Raw genomic sequence first — 14,441 nt, forward strand, 5'->3', positions numbered from 1 at the left:
GATTTGGCATCATGGAGGACCTCAATAAAAGCAGTTTTGGTGGAGAGGCGAGTGCTCTAGTTTGACTGGAGAGGGTTGCAGGATAAAGCTCACTTCCTCAGGTCACTGAACCCCAGACTAGGTTAATTTCCCACCAAATCTACTTGTATCTCTCCCCTATCATCACCTTGACCTTCTTTTTTTATAGTTTATCTTTTTTAGTACCTGTCTCTTCCATTACATTTTAAGTTATATGAGAACAGGGATCAAGTTGGTTTTATTCACTGCTGCTTCCTCAGCACATAGCAAGTGCCTGGGACACGCTGAATGCTCAAGTCTTCCCTAGTGAGCCTTCAGGTTTTCTCAGAGGTAGGGAACTGACTCCCCTTAGCTTACAGGGCTGCAAGTCTCTCATCATATTCTTTCTGTCACTAGATTCTTCTTTTCTCAAAACAAATGCACTTTCATTTTTAGGGCCTGTCTTAGTCTGTTCCAGCTGCTATAACAAAATACCACAGACCGAGTAGTTTATAAACAACAGAAATTTGTATCTCACAGTTCTGGAGGCTGGAGAGTCCAAGGTTAGGCACCAGCATAGTTACGTTCTGGTGAGAGTTTTCTTCCTGGTTCATTGTCAGAGCCTTCTTACTGTGTCTTCACATGGCAGAAGGGGCAAGTGATCTCTCTGGGGCCTTCTTCATTAAGGCACTAATCCCACTAATGAGGGCTCTGCCCTCATGACCCAATCACCTCTCAAAGGCCCTATGTCTAATACCATCACCTTGGGCAGCAGATTTGCAACATGTGAATTCTGGGGCTGACATTCAGTCTATAGCAGGGCCCCATGTTTAGATAGGCCCCACACTTGGTTTAATGCTCAGCTGTTGCTGTATCAAAATTGTTCATTTTTTGAACAAGGGACCTCACAAATTAAGTAGCTGGTTCTGAGTGAAGTGATGGATATACAAAGTTATGGAGCATAATCCTTTATCTCTTGTTAGTTCAAACAAATATTTATTGATTGATTACTATGTTCTCAGGTAGCCAAGTGCATTGAGGGGGAAGCCATGGCCACTCCAGGCAGGGAGACTTCAGGAGCAAAGACTCTGAAGCCAGAAACAGAATGGAATGTAACTGAACAAGAATGGCCTTTTTTAAAAACATTAAATTTATTGGTGTGACAATGGTTAGTAAAATTACATAGGTTTTAAGTATACAATTCTATAATATATCACCTATATATCACATTGTGTGTTCACCACCCAGAGTCAGTTCTACTTCCATCACCATATATTTGACCCCCTTTACTCTCTTCTACTATCCCCCACACCCTTACCCTCTGGTAATCACTAAACTGTTGTCTGTGTCTGTGAATTTTTGTTTCTTTGTTTGTCTTGTTCCTTTGTTGCTTTCAGTTTTATATCTCACATATCAGTGAAGTCACATGATTCTCAGCTTTTTCTGTCTGACTTATTTTGCTTAGCATAATGATCTCAAGATCCATCCATGTTGTCTTAAATGACACTATTTCCTCTTTTCCTATGTCAGAGTAGTATTTCATTGTGTAGTATTCTACCACATCTTTTCTTTTTCTTTTTTTTTTTAAGGAGGGCACAACTCACAGTGGCCCATGCGGGATTGAATGGGCAACCTTGGTATTATCAGCACATGCTCTAACCAACTGAGCTAACCGGCCACCCCATCTACCACATCTTCTTTATCCAATCATCTATTGAAGGACACTTGGGTTGTTTCCATGTCTTGGCCACCATAAATAAAGCTGCAATGAACATCAGAGTACATATATCTTTTTGGATAAATGTTTTCAGATTTTTGGGATACCCCGGAGAGGGATTGCTGGGTCATATGTATATTCTTAATTTTTTTGGGAACCTCCAAAATGCCTTCCGTAGTAGCTGTACCAGTCTGCATTCCCACCAACAGTGTATGAGGATTCCTTTTTCTCCACAGCCTCTCCAACACTTGTTATTATTTGTCTTGTTGATGATACCCAAAGAATGGCCTTTTTAAGGTTTGTCTTTCTCTTGAAGGTTGTTCTCTCCTTTCATGGTCTTATTTTCCTTTGTCAGCATCTCTTAACTAACATGCACGAACCCATAGTGCTTTGAATTACAGTGGGCACATCAACTCACATATGTTAACTGGGCACTGCCTAGGGGATGAGTGTTGTGCTGGATGCTGTAAGGGATACAGTTCCTGTTTTCCAGGAGTTTGCATTTCCTGGGGGAGAGGGAGATGTGAAGAGTAAAAGGTAAACATATTGAGGGAAGCTTTTCCTAGCATCCTACTCAGTGCTCAGCACCAAGCCAGCAGTGAATATTGTTGTCTTGCATTATTTTGGATTTATAGGCAAATACTGAACTCAACCTTGTTCATCATCCTATGATGAAGGAGGAAAAACATCATAGGGTTTTCTGTGCCAGGCTAATAGTGAATCTCTCTCTCTCTCTCTCTCTCTCTCTCTCTCTCTCTCTCTCTCTCTCACACACACACACAGGTGCCCATACGCAAGGCCTGACAATTAGGTTCGCAAACTTGTTGCAACAATGTTGCTAACTTTTTTTGATATCAGAGGGATTATTCTTTATGAATTTGTACCAACTGGACAAATAGTTAACCAAGTTTATTATTTGGAAGTGCTGAAAAGGCTGCATGAAAAGTTAGATGACCTGAACTTTCGCCAACAATTCTTGGCTCTTGCATTACGACAATGCACCAGCTCACAAGGCACTGTCTGTGAGGGAGTTTTTTAGCCAGTAAACAATTGTATTGGAACACCCTCCCTACTCACCTGATCTGGCCCCCAATGACTTCTTTCTTTACCCGAAGATAAAGGAAATATTGACAGGAAGACATTTTGATGACATTCAGGACATCAAGTGTAATACCATGTTTCCCCGAATATAAGACCTAGCCGACCGTTAGCTCTAATGTGTCTTTTGGAGCAAAAATTAATATAAGACCTGGTCATATTTTAATAGGTCTGCGTCTTATATAAGACCCGGTCTTATTTTAACATAAGACCCAGTATACTATAATATAATAAATATAATATAATATAGGGTCTTATATTAATTTTTGCTCCAAAAGACACATTAGAATTGATGGTCTGGCTAGGTCTTATTTTCAGGGAAACACAGTAGGAGGACAGCTCTGATGGCCATTCCAGAAAGAGAGTTCCAAAATTGCTTTGAAGTGTGGACTAGATGCTGACATGGTGCATAGCTTCCTAAGGGGAATACTTTGAAGGTGACCACAGTGATATTCAGCAATGGGGTGTGTAGCGTTTTCTCTAGAATAAGCTAGGAAATTTAATTGTCTGACTCTATATATGGCATATATATATATATATACATATATATATGTGTATATATATATATATGTATGTATATATATATATATATATATATATATATATATATATATATATATATATATATATATATATATGTTTGTTTTGTAGTTATGTTTGTTTTTTTGGAGCTTTCACCAGGAAGATAAGGAAGAGTGGGAATAAAATTCCCTAAATGGCCAGAGGGATAGGAATAGAAGCCGGTTCCTCTTGCTTTCCTTATCTGTCAAGTGAGGGGATGATTTCTAGGTCTTCCACCTCACCTTATGAGGTCCCTACCGGCTGATTCTGTTGCCACTCTGCCTCAAGCTGTGAGGCCGGTTTCTCCTGTAAAATAGACAGTAGGCCTAGAACACTTTTTTGGAAGCCTGTGACTCGGGAACACCTGTGGCAGAACTCCGAGGAGCGTGCCAAGGTCCTTAAGGCACCAGTCAGGGGTGGGGCCTGCGCGGGCCTCACCCCAAGACTCACCTGTGTGCTGAGAGGTGACTCACCTGCCATCACCCGCTCGCGGGCTGTTCCAATAATCACCGCTCCTCCTTCCTCTCGGGGGTTCACTCCCGGCCTGAGCGCCCACTAGGGGCCAGGGATGAGGTAACTGTGGGGTGAAGGACGGGGAACAAGAGGTCCTTTTGGGGGTCCTGGCAAGGCTATGCCAAGCTGTGTTGGCTGGGGGCTCGCCCCCAAAGCAAGGGAAAGCGGGGCAGCGGCGGGAGGCACCGGGAAGAGCCCGCGGGAGGGAGGTGCTGGGAAGGGCGGGCGGTGCCCGGGCCGCGGGGCGGGGGCCTCGGGCGGGGGGCGGGCCGGGGGCGGGGGCGTCCGGCAGTCCATTTCCTCCTCGGAGCGGGACTGGAGGGAGACAAAGCGTCGGCCGTCGGCTTCGGGCCTTGGGAATCTTCCTGCGCTCGCCCCGCTCGCCGCAGGTAACTCTCTCCGCGCGGGCGTGGGCTCCCCACCTGGGCCGAGGGGCTCCTCGGGCGGGCGGGGCGCCGTCTCCTCTGCGACCCCGCCGGGGATCCGGCTCCCGACGGGCGCGGCTGCCGGCCCGCTTCCCCTGCGGGGCCCGGGGCCTGGGCCCGGGCCGGCCGGGCGGGGCCGGCGCTTCCTGGCGCTCGGGAAGTTGAGGGGCCACGGCGGCTGGAGCCCAGCGAGCCGCAGGCCTCGCGCGGCCGCCGCGCTTCTGCTCGGCAAAGTTTCTCCCGGTTTCTAAACTTTGTTCGAGTGGCCTCGGTGCGCGCGCCAGGCCCGCGCTCAGCCCCCTCCCCGCGGTGAGGAGCTTGCGCGGCGTTCGCGGTGCGGGCGTGTTCGGGACCGGAGTTTTGCCGGGAAGGGGTTGTAGTTTGTGGTCTCTGCGGTCGCATCCCCCGCCCGCCACCGAAACTTCCCGGTCGGCTGGCGGGGCCGTCGCTGAGCCCGCACACCCGCATTCCCGGGCCCGAGCGAATGTGAAAGTCGGAGCGCTCCCTTTCTCTGACACGCTCGGCTCGGGGGAAGGTGCGCCACACCCGTGTGGACGTTTGGCGTGTACCAAGTTAACCTTTGTTGTGCCATTACTCAGGCTTCTGGTGCTGGCTAACCGGACGCACTTAACTTCGGATTAGTCCTACTCCTCCCGAGTGGCCCGAGTCTGTTTTTTGTTGACTTTTAAAGGATTGTGCGTGCGTGGGAAGGAAGCACTTGCTGGAAAAAATGTTGACTGGATGCCTAACCTTGGCTTGGCAGGAATGGCTTCCCAATAATGCAGGCGGCAGTTGGCTCACATCCAGGATTGACACCCTCTTTTGTCTTCCTGTGTCGTTGTAAAAAAAAAAAAGAAAATTGGTGTTTGTTTTACAGTAATTTAGAAAAGATAAGCTACGTTAAGTCTCCCAACTCAATTAAGGGCATTTCATATTTATGTTGAAGGAAATGATTACATCATTGTATTGTTGCCACGGGATTGGCATTTTGGTGAGAGGATGTTTTTGTTTAGCCGCGATTTTTAAGACTATCCAGGTATACGTTACTGGAAGAAATTTAAGAAACAAATTTGTAAATCAAATTAGTTAGGGTGTGTTATTTTGTTTTACAAGAGAAACAAACAGAAAGAGGATCCATAGTCTCTGCTTACTTGTTTACCCATCTTGACTTTGAAGTTAAGTAATTTTTACCCTCTTTGTTAAGGGCCCACAGATGATGCAGATACGGTCTCTGCCCCTAAGAGCTCACAGTGTAAAAGTTAGGCGGACACCCAGCAGATTGCGTTAAGCGCCATAACAGTACTACTGATGAGAAACTTGTGTGGGGCAAATCTTACGTAATACTCAATGGTGAGAGAAACTTGTGGAGGCATGGAGAGGGGTCTAGTTTTGTTTGGATCAGGCCAAAAACGCTTTCGGGAAGGGGTGGCATTTGAACTGGATGAAGCATGAATAGGGTTTTGTCAATGGAGGAAGCATAAAAGGGCCTAGGAGTTTGTGGAATTGTGGTACAGCTCTCTCCTGGTTTTCCTGATGCTTTTGGCTGTTGCTTCTTTTTCTTTTTTTCCTCCAGTCTACTCATAGGCAAGATTCTCTCCAGTGTATCTCAGTCCTTCACAGCACTAATGTGGCGTTACCCTCATTCCCATTAGTAACATCTCATTCCACGCAGTGACTTAGAGATCAGGGGTGCCTCCTTCCTCCACGTTGAGAATCACTTCCCTGAGCAGTCTCCCTGTCATCAAACTTATGTGCTAAAGTCCAGGGGTCTCTTTTGAGTGCAGATTCTTACCTGACTCCATCGTCACCTGTGCACCAGAGAGCTGCTTGGGTATCCTAAGGGGCTTCTCAAACTCAACATGCCCCAAATGAGATGCCTTTCTTTTCTTGAGGAAAAAACCACAGGTGGGGATCAACAGTAATTGGCAGGACACTGAAATTTCTTTGAGAACGTAACAATAGCGTGGCAGACCTGTTTGTTGGGGGTGCTGGTGTGTGTGTGCTGGTGAAGATCTGAACAAAGGGAGCGGGGTCCTCTGTTTTGTGTAAAGGTTTAGAGACCTAGAGACCTAAGAGAAGACCTGTGTAGCCTGAATACTTTTGGGGTGGGGAGAGGCCTCACGTGAGGTTGCCAGGAAATGCCAGGTCACATGTTTGGATTTTATTCTAAGAAGCCATTGTAATGAGTTTCATGATCTGATTTCCTTTTTAAGAAGATCATTCCTACTAGTGCTCACAAGGCTTGTGTGTACAGGTGGAAGTAGGGAGTTGAGCTAAGAGACAGAGTGAAGGTGGTGGGGACGAAGGAGTTGTATGTTGGAGGAATGAGACAGGGCTTAGATACGGATTGAATATAGGGGCCTAGGCTTATCTGTCCTCAGTGATGTGCCCTGATCACCCCCCCCCCACCCCGACTCCTTGTATTCCATTATTTTCATGATGAGCTCTTAGTCATATCTCAAGACTCAAATTAGCACTTTTTTTTTCTGGTAGCAAACCTCTTTTCACCAGGTTGTTGTACTCCATTGTACTGTACCTTATTACTGATGTTCTTGTTTGCCTTCCCTGCTACCAAGTGAGCCTGTGAGGTCCTTGGAAGTGGGACAGATAGCCTTAGCCTTTGGCATGGTACTTGGCATGGAGGGCAAATTGAGTGGAGGAGGAAAAAGACTTTTCTGTCTGGAGCCTAGCTTGTGGGTGGAACTATGACAGATGAGGAAACAGTCAGATTATGGAGGGCCTGCAATACCAAATTGCTGTTTTGGGCAAACAGAATCATCTCCATTCCATTCTTCTGCTTTCTACCCATATCCAATCAGAGATGAAATCATTTCCATCTGCATCTTACATAAATTCTTTTTGTGTTCTCTGTTTTCACTCTATTTTTGAACTATAGAAACTACTTATAAATCTCTGGATAAATTGTTTTATTTGTTTTTTGCCTTTTTCATAGTTTTTTTCCTTTGCCTGGAGCATTTTTATTTCTCCCTCATCCATCTGACAAACTCATTTATTCTTTTTATTATTTAAAAAAAAATTTTAATTTTTATTGGAGAATAGTGTGTTTTTCTAGGACCCATCAGTTCCAAGGCAGGTCATTGTTTTCTTTTTTTCAATCTAGTTGTGGAGATCGCAGCTCAGCTCCAAGTCAAGCAGTTGTTTTCCCTCTAGTTGTGGAGGGACGGCTCACTGGCCCAGTGTGGGGATCAAACCAGTGATCTGTGTGCTATGAGCACTGCGCTCTAACCAACTGAGCTAACCGGCCGCCCCCATGACAAACTCATGTATTCTTTAAAAACCTCCTTAGATGTCATGCCTCTTGGTTTTCTCTTGGATCTCAGTGCTTCTTGGATACCTTGTACAAATTCTGTGATTACATCTTTCATACTGTTTGGTAAATATTTTTATGGATGACTTCCAGCTGAGAGAATGAAAATATAGCATATATATAGAAAAGTGCTCAAATCATGGGTACCTGCTTAATGAATTATTTGAGTGAATACCACCCATATCTGCCATCCAGATTAAGAAATAGAAAATTACCAGTACTCCAGGAACCTATTTTTGTCCCATTCATTTTGTGCCCTTCTACTCCCTTCAGTTGTTAATCTGGGAATCCAGAACATTATGGTTGCTCAATAAGTCTTTGCCAAAGTTACTTGAATTTCTTTCTATGTTCCCTTCCACCATCCAGTCTTTTACATATAAGCAAAACTCCTGTTTGAGAAACTTACTGCTGTCACATTGCTGCATTGGTCAGACTCTTAGATTGGCATACACGGTCTTCTACATTCTGGCCCTAACTTCCTTTGTCAGCCATATTTTCTACTGTTGTTGCTACATGTCCTCTGCATTTGCCAGACCTGTGTACTGGGATGTTCCATCCTTCACTGATGCGAATGCTGCCCATCTCTGAGGTCAGAGTAACATGCTTTTTCCATGGAGGCCTTGGCCACTGTTACTGAAAGTGATCTTTAATTTATCTGAAATTAAAAAATTTGCACCTGATTATGACATTCTTACTCATATATATCCTTGGTGAGTTTTTTTTTTGTGTGTATGTGGTAAAATATAGGTAACAAAATTTACCATTTTAACTATTTTTGTGTGTATTCCATGGTATCAAGTACCTTCACGGTATGGTGCAACCATCACTACCATCCATATCCAGAACTTTTTTCATTTTCCCAAACTGAAACTCTTTCCCCAGACTAAAAGTCATTAAACAATAACTCCCATTCCCCGTCCCGAGCCTCCTGGCAACCTCCTTTATACTTTCTGACTCTTTGAATTTGACTACTGTAGTTACCTCAAATAAGTGGAACAATACAGTGTTTATTCTTTTGCCACTGGCTTATTTTACTTAGCATAATACCTGTAAGGTTCACTCATGTTGTAGCATTTGTCAGAATTTCTTTTGAAGGTTATTCCTTTAACTGTTGATAGACACTTGAGTTGCTTCCACTTTTTGACTATTGTGAATAAGGCTGCTGTGAACATGGATGTACAAATATGTGTCTGTCCCAGCCTTTAATTCTTTTAGGTATATACCCTAAAGTGGAATTGCTGGATTATATGGTAAATTTATTTTTAATTTTTTGAGGAACTGTCATACTGTTCTCCACAGTGACTGTATCATTTTACATTGTTACCAGCAATATATAGGGGTTCCAATTTCTCTCCACATCCTCACCAACATTTATTTTCCATTTAAAAAATATTTTTTTAAATCAAAATTTATTTTTTAATATTTGACATTTTTATTTTAGGCTGCAAAAACAAAAACAAGCAAGTAAACAAACAACAACAACAAACTTGAAATAGGCTCATTAAATGATGAAAATTCATGCTTTCCAGGGAAGCAGAAGGTAGACCCGTGCATGTTACTGCAAGGCCACATCCATCCTGCTTCACTGCTGCTTACACTCTTCTTGGTTTTGATCCTTCATGAGCCATAGTCGGATTATTTTTGTTGTCGTCTTCTTCACCTTCTTCATCATACTCATCATCATCATCTTTAATAGTTTCTCCAGTAAAGTACAACACTGATTTTAGGATTATATGCTCACGTAAAAAGTGACCAGTTTCAAAGTCTGCAAGGAGGATAGCCACAGGCTCGTCATCCAGATCTCCACTCAGGAACTTCAGGAGGGGCAAAAAACATGAGTCATCGCATACTGTTTTGGTCACAGTATGAACTGTCCCACGTCCCTTGTGTTTTGCTGCTTTTTAGTTGTTTTTAAACTGACATTCTTCCTCTTTTTCCAATCTATCTGGCACCCTGTACAACCCATAATTTCTGGTCCATCAAAAGAATAAGGATCAGAATCGTCTGGTTCCGACCTCATCCTACATCCTACATCCTACATGACCTCATCCTACATCCCTCATCCTACCTCATTTGTGAACTATTCATTGGGTTCAAAGTGAAATTCTAAGACCAAACTCAGGCTGGGCAGCATCTGAGAACTTCACTTTAATGCCTTTCAAGTACTTCAGAATAGGTTTATCATGTTCTGAACCATTTCACTGAGCAAGTCAACATTCTTAAAAACAGTCAACCAAAGTTCAGAAATGCCCTTGGGGTCTTCTTTTTCTTTATCCTTTTTGTCATCTTCAGTCTTGGTCTTTTCTTTCAGCTCCTCTGAAATTTTATCTTCCTCATCTGGTTTCCATTGACATTCTTCTTTTGTAGGTTCATACATTGCATTAATGATCTCAAATCGCTTATCAAATAAGGTAAAGGCTGATAGAGAATGACGTACTTTCTTTCAAGATCATGAACTTTCTGATAGAACTTGGCTTCTATGTGTGCACATTTAACTTGAAGGGTTTTGAGAGCATTCACTTGCCTTTTCACCACCCTAGGCAAGCTTTCAACGAATCCTGTTGGTGTTTCCACCAGACCATCAAGTCTTTCTTGGGGGGCTGCAAGAATCTGAGGATTTTGCTTCATCTGAACAGTCAGCTGACATGCTTTGATTTTTGTTTCTTCACCAGTCTCTTTTTCTTCTGTGTCTTCCGCATCCTCCAAATCTTAATCAAGTTCAGACTGTTCTTTGTTGTCAATGTCTGCCATGTTGTAAGAATGACAAATATTGGTGGCCAGCGCCTGAGGAGGGAGGTGAGCAGAAGGCTGGGCCGCTAATAGATGGCGCTAAAAAAGCTTTTTTTTTTTCCTTAAGTGATAGTCACCCTAATGGATGTGAGCTGATATTTCAGTGTGGTTTTGATTTGCATTTCTGATGATTAGTGACGTTGAGCATCTTTACTTCATTATTGGTCGTTTATATTTTCTTTGAAGAAATTTCTGTTCAAGTCCTTTGTCTATTTTAATTGGACTGTTTGTTTTTTGTTGTTAAATTGTAGGAGTTCTTTATATATTCTGGATATTAATCCCTCATCAGCTATACGATTTGCAAATATTTTCTCCCATTTTTATGGGTTGTCTTTTTACCCTGTTGATAATGACCTTTGATGCATAGAAATTTTATATTTGATCAAGTCCAGTTTATCTATTTTTTTTCTTTTTGTTGCCTGTGCTTTTGGTGTCATATCTAAGAAATCATCACCATATCCACTGTCATGGAGCTTTTCGTGTGTGTGTCCGTCCGTGTGTCCGTCTGTGTTCCCAGCTGAACTGTAGATACCTGAGGACAGGAACTAAGTTACTATTGTAGCCACTTTACCCTCCAGCACAGTGATCAAGTACATGGTAAGCAAGGAAAACCTGGGGAGAGAATTTTTGAAAAATGTAATTCTTGAAAGGTCATAATAAACAATAAAGAGTGATGTGGTAGGGTGTCTTACGTTATTGCTAATTTGTCATTGATTATATATCTGTTAACTGATGAATTATGATAATGTGCTTTTAGGAGTTTTTAATCTTATGAGTCCCAGCTGAGAGTTTAGAATTTGAACTTTGTCATCTGTGTAATGAATAAGATGATTTATAAAGAATATTTTTTTTAACTTCTAATGTGATAAAATGCTAATTCTTTCAATTATGGATTGCTGGATAGGAGATATTTTTATCCATATTAAGTGGGTCGTCTTATGAATAAAACCAGTGAACTAGTTCAGTATTTAAGTAGCATTAAGTTGCTGGTTTACCTTCCTTAAGATTCTTCTAGATCATAAATTTTTTTGCCAGAGCTTCTTCAAGGCAATTACATTCTTTTGTATTTTCTTGTTTTCTGTGATACCTGACTTATTTCTAAACCCATAGCAGTTACTATTCAATAAATACTGAATTAGTTATAGTAGATGTACTTATGATATATGTAGGCTTGTACGAGGTTGATGTGGGTGGAGGCATGGCTTTACTCCCAGTTTATTAAAGCTTTTTTTTTTTTAATCTATTTATGTCACCTAGGGATAAACACTTAATATTTTGGTGTATTCTCTAATCTTTTTTCTAGGCATGTATGTTAACTACATATAATTTTTATGAAAACGATATTTTACTTTGTGGGCTCTTTTGTAATCTGTCCACTGATCATAACTTGAACGTTTCTACTAATAGGAGTAAGATTGACCTGTATGTACCACTAAGAAAAAAGAAACATTGCCAAATAAACTAGGAAGTGCTGTCAACTGGAAGACATATTCATGTTTTAGAGACTTAAAAATGTGAAATGTCTGTGCTTCAGAATTGATGAAATATGATTAATTGCACAATGCTAACATAGCCTATTAATGATCCCGTCCTTTTCCATTATGTGGCTTCTTTAATCAGTCCTCTTTTGGACATTTATTTTGCTTCTGGAGCTGCTTTAGTTTGTAGCTAAATCTTTTGCTCATCCTTGATTACTTTTTTAGGATAACTTCTTAGAAGTGGAAATTCTGGGGGGAAAGATTTGCTATACTTTAAAAACAAATTTTTTTTATTGTGGTTAAATACACAGAACATAAAATTTACCATTTTAACCATTTTCAAGTGTTCAGTTCAGTAGCATCATGTACATTTACAGTGTTGTGCAACCATCGTCACTCTCTATTTTCAGAACTTTTTGTCGTCCTAAGTAGGAACTCTGTACCCATTAAACAATAACTTTTCACCCTCCTCTCTCCCCACTCTCTGGTTTCCTCTGTTCTATCGGTACTTTCTTTCTCTGAATTTGCCAATACTAGTTACCTTATAAAAGGAGAATCATATACTTTTCTTTTGTGTCTGGCTTATTTCTCGTAGTCTAATGTCTTTAAGATTCATCCATGTTGAAGCTTGTGCCAGAATTTCCTTCTTTTTTTCTTAATTTTTTTTGGTGGTATAATACACATAAAATTTACCATCTTAACCATTTTTAAGTGTCCAGTACAGTCATATTAAACACATTGATGTTGTGCAATCATCACCACTATCCATCTCCAGAAGTCTTCATCTTGCAAAACTAAAACTACCTATTAAACGAGAACTCTACCTGCATTCCTCCCTCCCCGAGCCTTTGGCAACCACCATTCTACTTTCTGTCTCTGACTGCTGTAGGTACCCCATAGAAATGGACTCATACAGTGTTTGTCTTTTTGTGCCTGACTTCTGTTACTTAGCGCAATGTTCTCAAGATGTATCTATGTGCAAATTTCCTTCCTTTTTAAGGCTGAATAATTTTTTATTGTATCTATACACCACATTTTGCTTATCTGTTCATTTGTTGATGAACACTTCCTTGCATTGCAGTGTTTTAGCTACTCTCAGTAATGCTGCAAGAACACGGGTGTACAAATACCTCTCTGAGACCCTGCTTGCCATTCTTTTGGGTATATACCCAGAAATGGAATTGCTGGATTATGTGGTAAATTTGATTTTAATTGTTTGAGGAACTGCGATACTGTTTTCCACAGTGGCCTACCATTTTACCTTCCTTCCAGCAGTGCACAATGGTTCTAATTTCTTCACATCCTTGCCAACACATATTTTCTATTTTTTTTTTTATAATAGCCCTTCTAATGAGTAGTTTTGACTTGCATTTCTCTAATGATTGGTGATGTTGAGTGTATTTTTATGAGTCTGTTGGCTATTCGTATATCTCTGGAGAAAGGTCTGTTCAAATCCTTTGCACATCATCCGGTTGTTTGGTTTTTTTGATTGTTGAGTTCTAGGAGTTCTCTATTCTGGATATTAATCCCTTACCACATATATGATTTGCAAACATTTTCTTCTGTTCTCTGAGCTGCCTTTTTACTCTGTTGATAATGTCCTTTGATACTCAAACATTTTTATTTTGGTGAAGTTCACTCTATTTTTTTCTTTGGTTACCTGTGCCATTGGTGTCGTAGCTAAGAAATCATTGCCAAATCCAATGTCATGTAACTTTTGCCCTATGTTTTCTTCTAAGAATTTTATAATTTTAGTTCTTAACATTTAGGTCTTTGATCCATTTTAAATTAATGTTTGTATATGATACTAGGTAATGGTCTAGCTTCATTCTTTTACATGTGAATTTATAGTTTTCTCAGCACCGTTTGTTGAAAAGACTGTCCTTACCTCATGGAATGATCTTGACACCTGTGGCAGAAATCATTTGACTATGTATGTGAGGGTTTGTTTCTGGGCTCTATTCTGTTGTGTTGGTCTCTATGTCTTTCTTTATGCCAACACCACAGTGTTTTGATTACTGTAGTTAATTAAGTTGATGCCAAATTAACTCTTGAGGCTAATAATATTTTGTACATTTATATTCTGTGGTTTAGTCATATGTACATGCTGTTGTGAAAATAAAGTCATTTAACTTCTAAATCTTGATTGTGGAGGTAATCACACAACTGAGTTTGTTGCGAAAATGCATAGAATAGTACACCAGAGTGAATTTTGCTGCATATAAAAAGTGGAGAAAATGGGCAGTTGAAAATTAAATTCATTCAAAAAATATATTTTTTGCTAGTTTGTTTATATAGAGGTAAACAAATAGTGAAAAATGTGAAATCGTTGATCCTTTCTGCTTTCCCAGCCCAACTCATTTTTTCCTCACGAGTGACTGCAAAGCCACACCCTTAGAAGTCTTAAGGGAATTTTGGGTATACTGTACGTTTGGAGGATTTCAGTTGTATTAGTACCTTCTGTTTTAAGAATAAAGCTAAACACATGAGGCACCAGGGAGAGTCTCAGAAACAGTTCCTAAAATTTGCCCCGG

General features: G+C 41.1%; 1 protein-coding gene and 1 pseudogene across 8 annotated transcripts in view; one reads left to right on the forward strand and one right to left on the reverse strand.

The window, feature by feature from the left end:
* CTNNA1 (catenin alpha 1) overlaps nucleotides 1-14,441 on the forward strand; it is a 268,908-nt gene that overhangs the window by 107,345 nt on the left and 147,122 nt on the right. Inside the window, exon 1 of one of the 7 annotated variants that reach the window (XM_081035634.1) lies at nucleotides 3,661-3,946. The exons of 3 other annotated variants lie outside the window; for them this stretch is intronic. Coding sequence is in view for 1 of the 4 variants with exons in the window: in XM_081035630.1 (XP_080891756.1) it covers nucleotides 9,158-9,179 (22 nt within the window). In the remaining 3 variants the exon portion in view is untranslated. Of the gene's footprint in view, nucleotides 1-3,660; nucleotides 3,947-4,152; nucleotides 4,276-4,459; nucleotides 4,621-9,080; nucleotides 9,180-14,441 lie in introns of those variants that run through there. 3 more of the 7 variants (XM_081035632.1, XM_081035633.1, XM_081035630.1) reach the window with 3 other exon arrangements.
* On the reverse strand, nucleotides 9,232-10,390 carry LOC308491944 (nucleosome assembly protein 1-like 1; annotated as a pseudogene). Its single transcript has 2 exons — nucleotides 9,708-10,390; nucleotides 9,232-9,674 (listed from the first exon to the last, which is right to left on the reverse strand). The product of its transcript is annotated as a nucleosome assembly protein 1-like 1 (transcript).

The sequence above is a fragment of the Rhinolophus hipposideros genome (assembly GCF_964194185.1).
Source record: "Rhinolophus hipposideros genome assembly, chromosome: 23".
NCBI lineage: Eukaryota > Metazoa > Chordata > Mammalia > Chiroptera > Rhinolophidae > Rhinolophus > Rhinolophus hipposideros.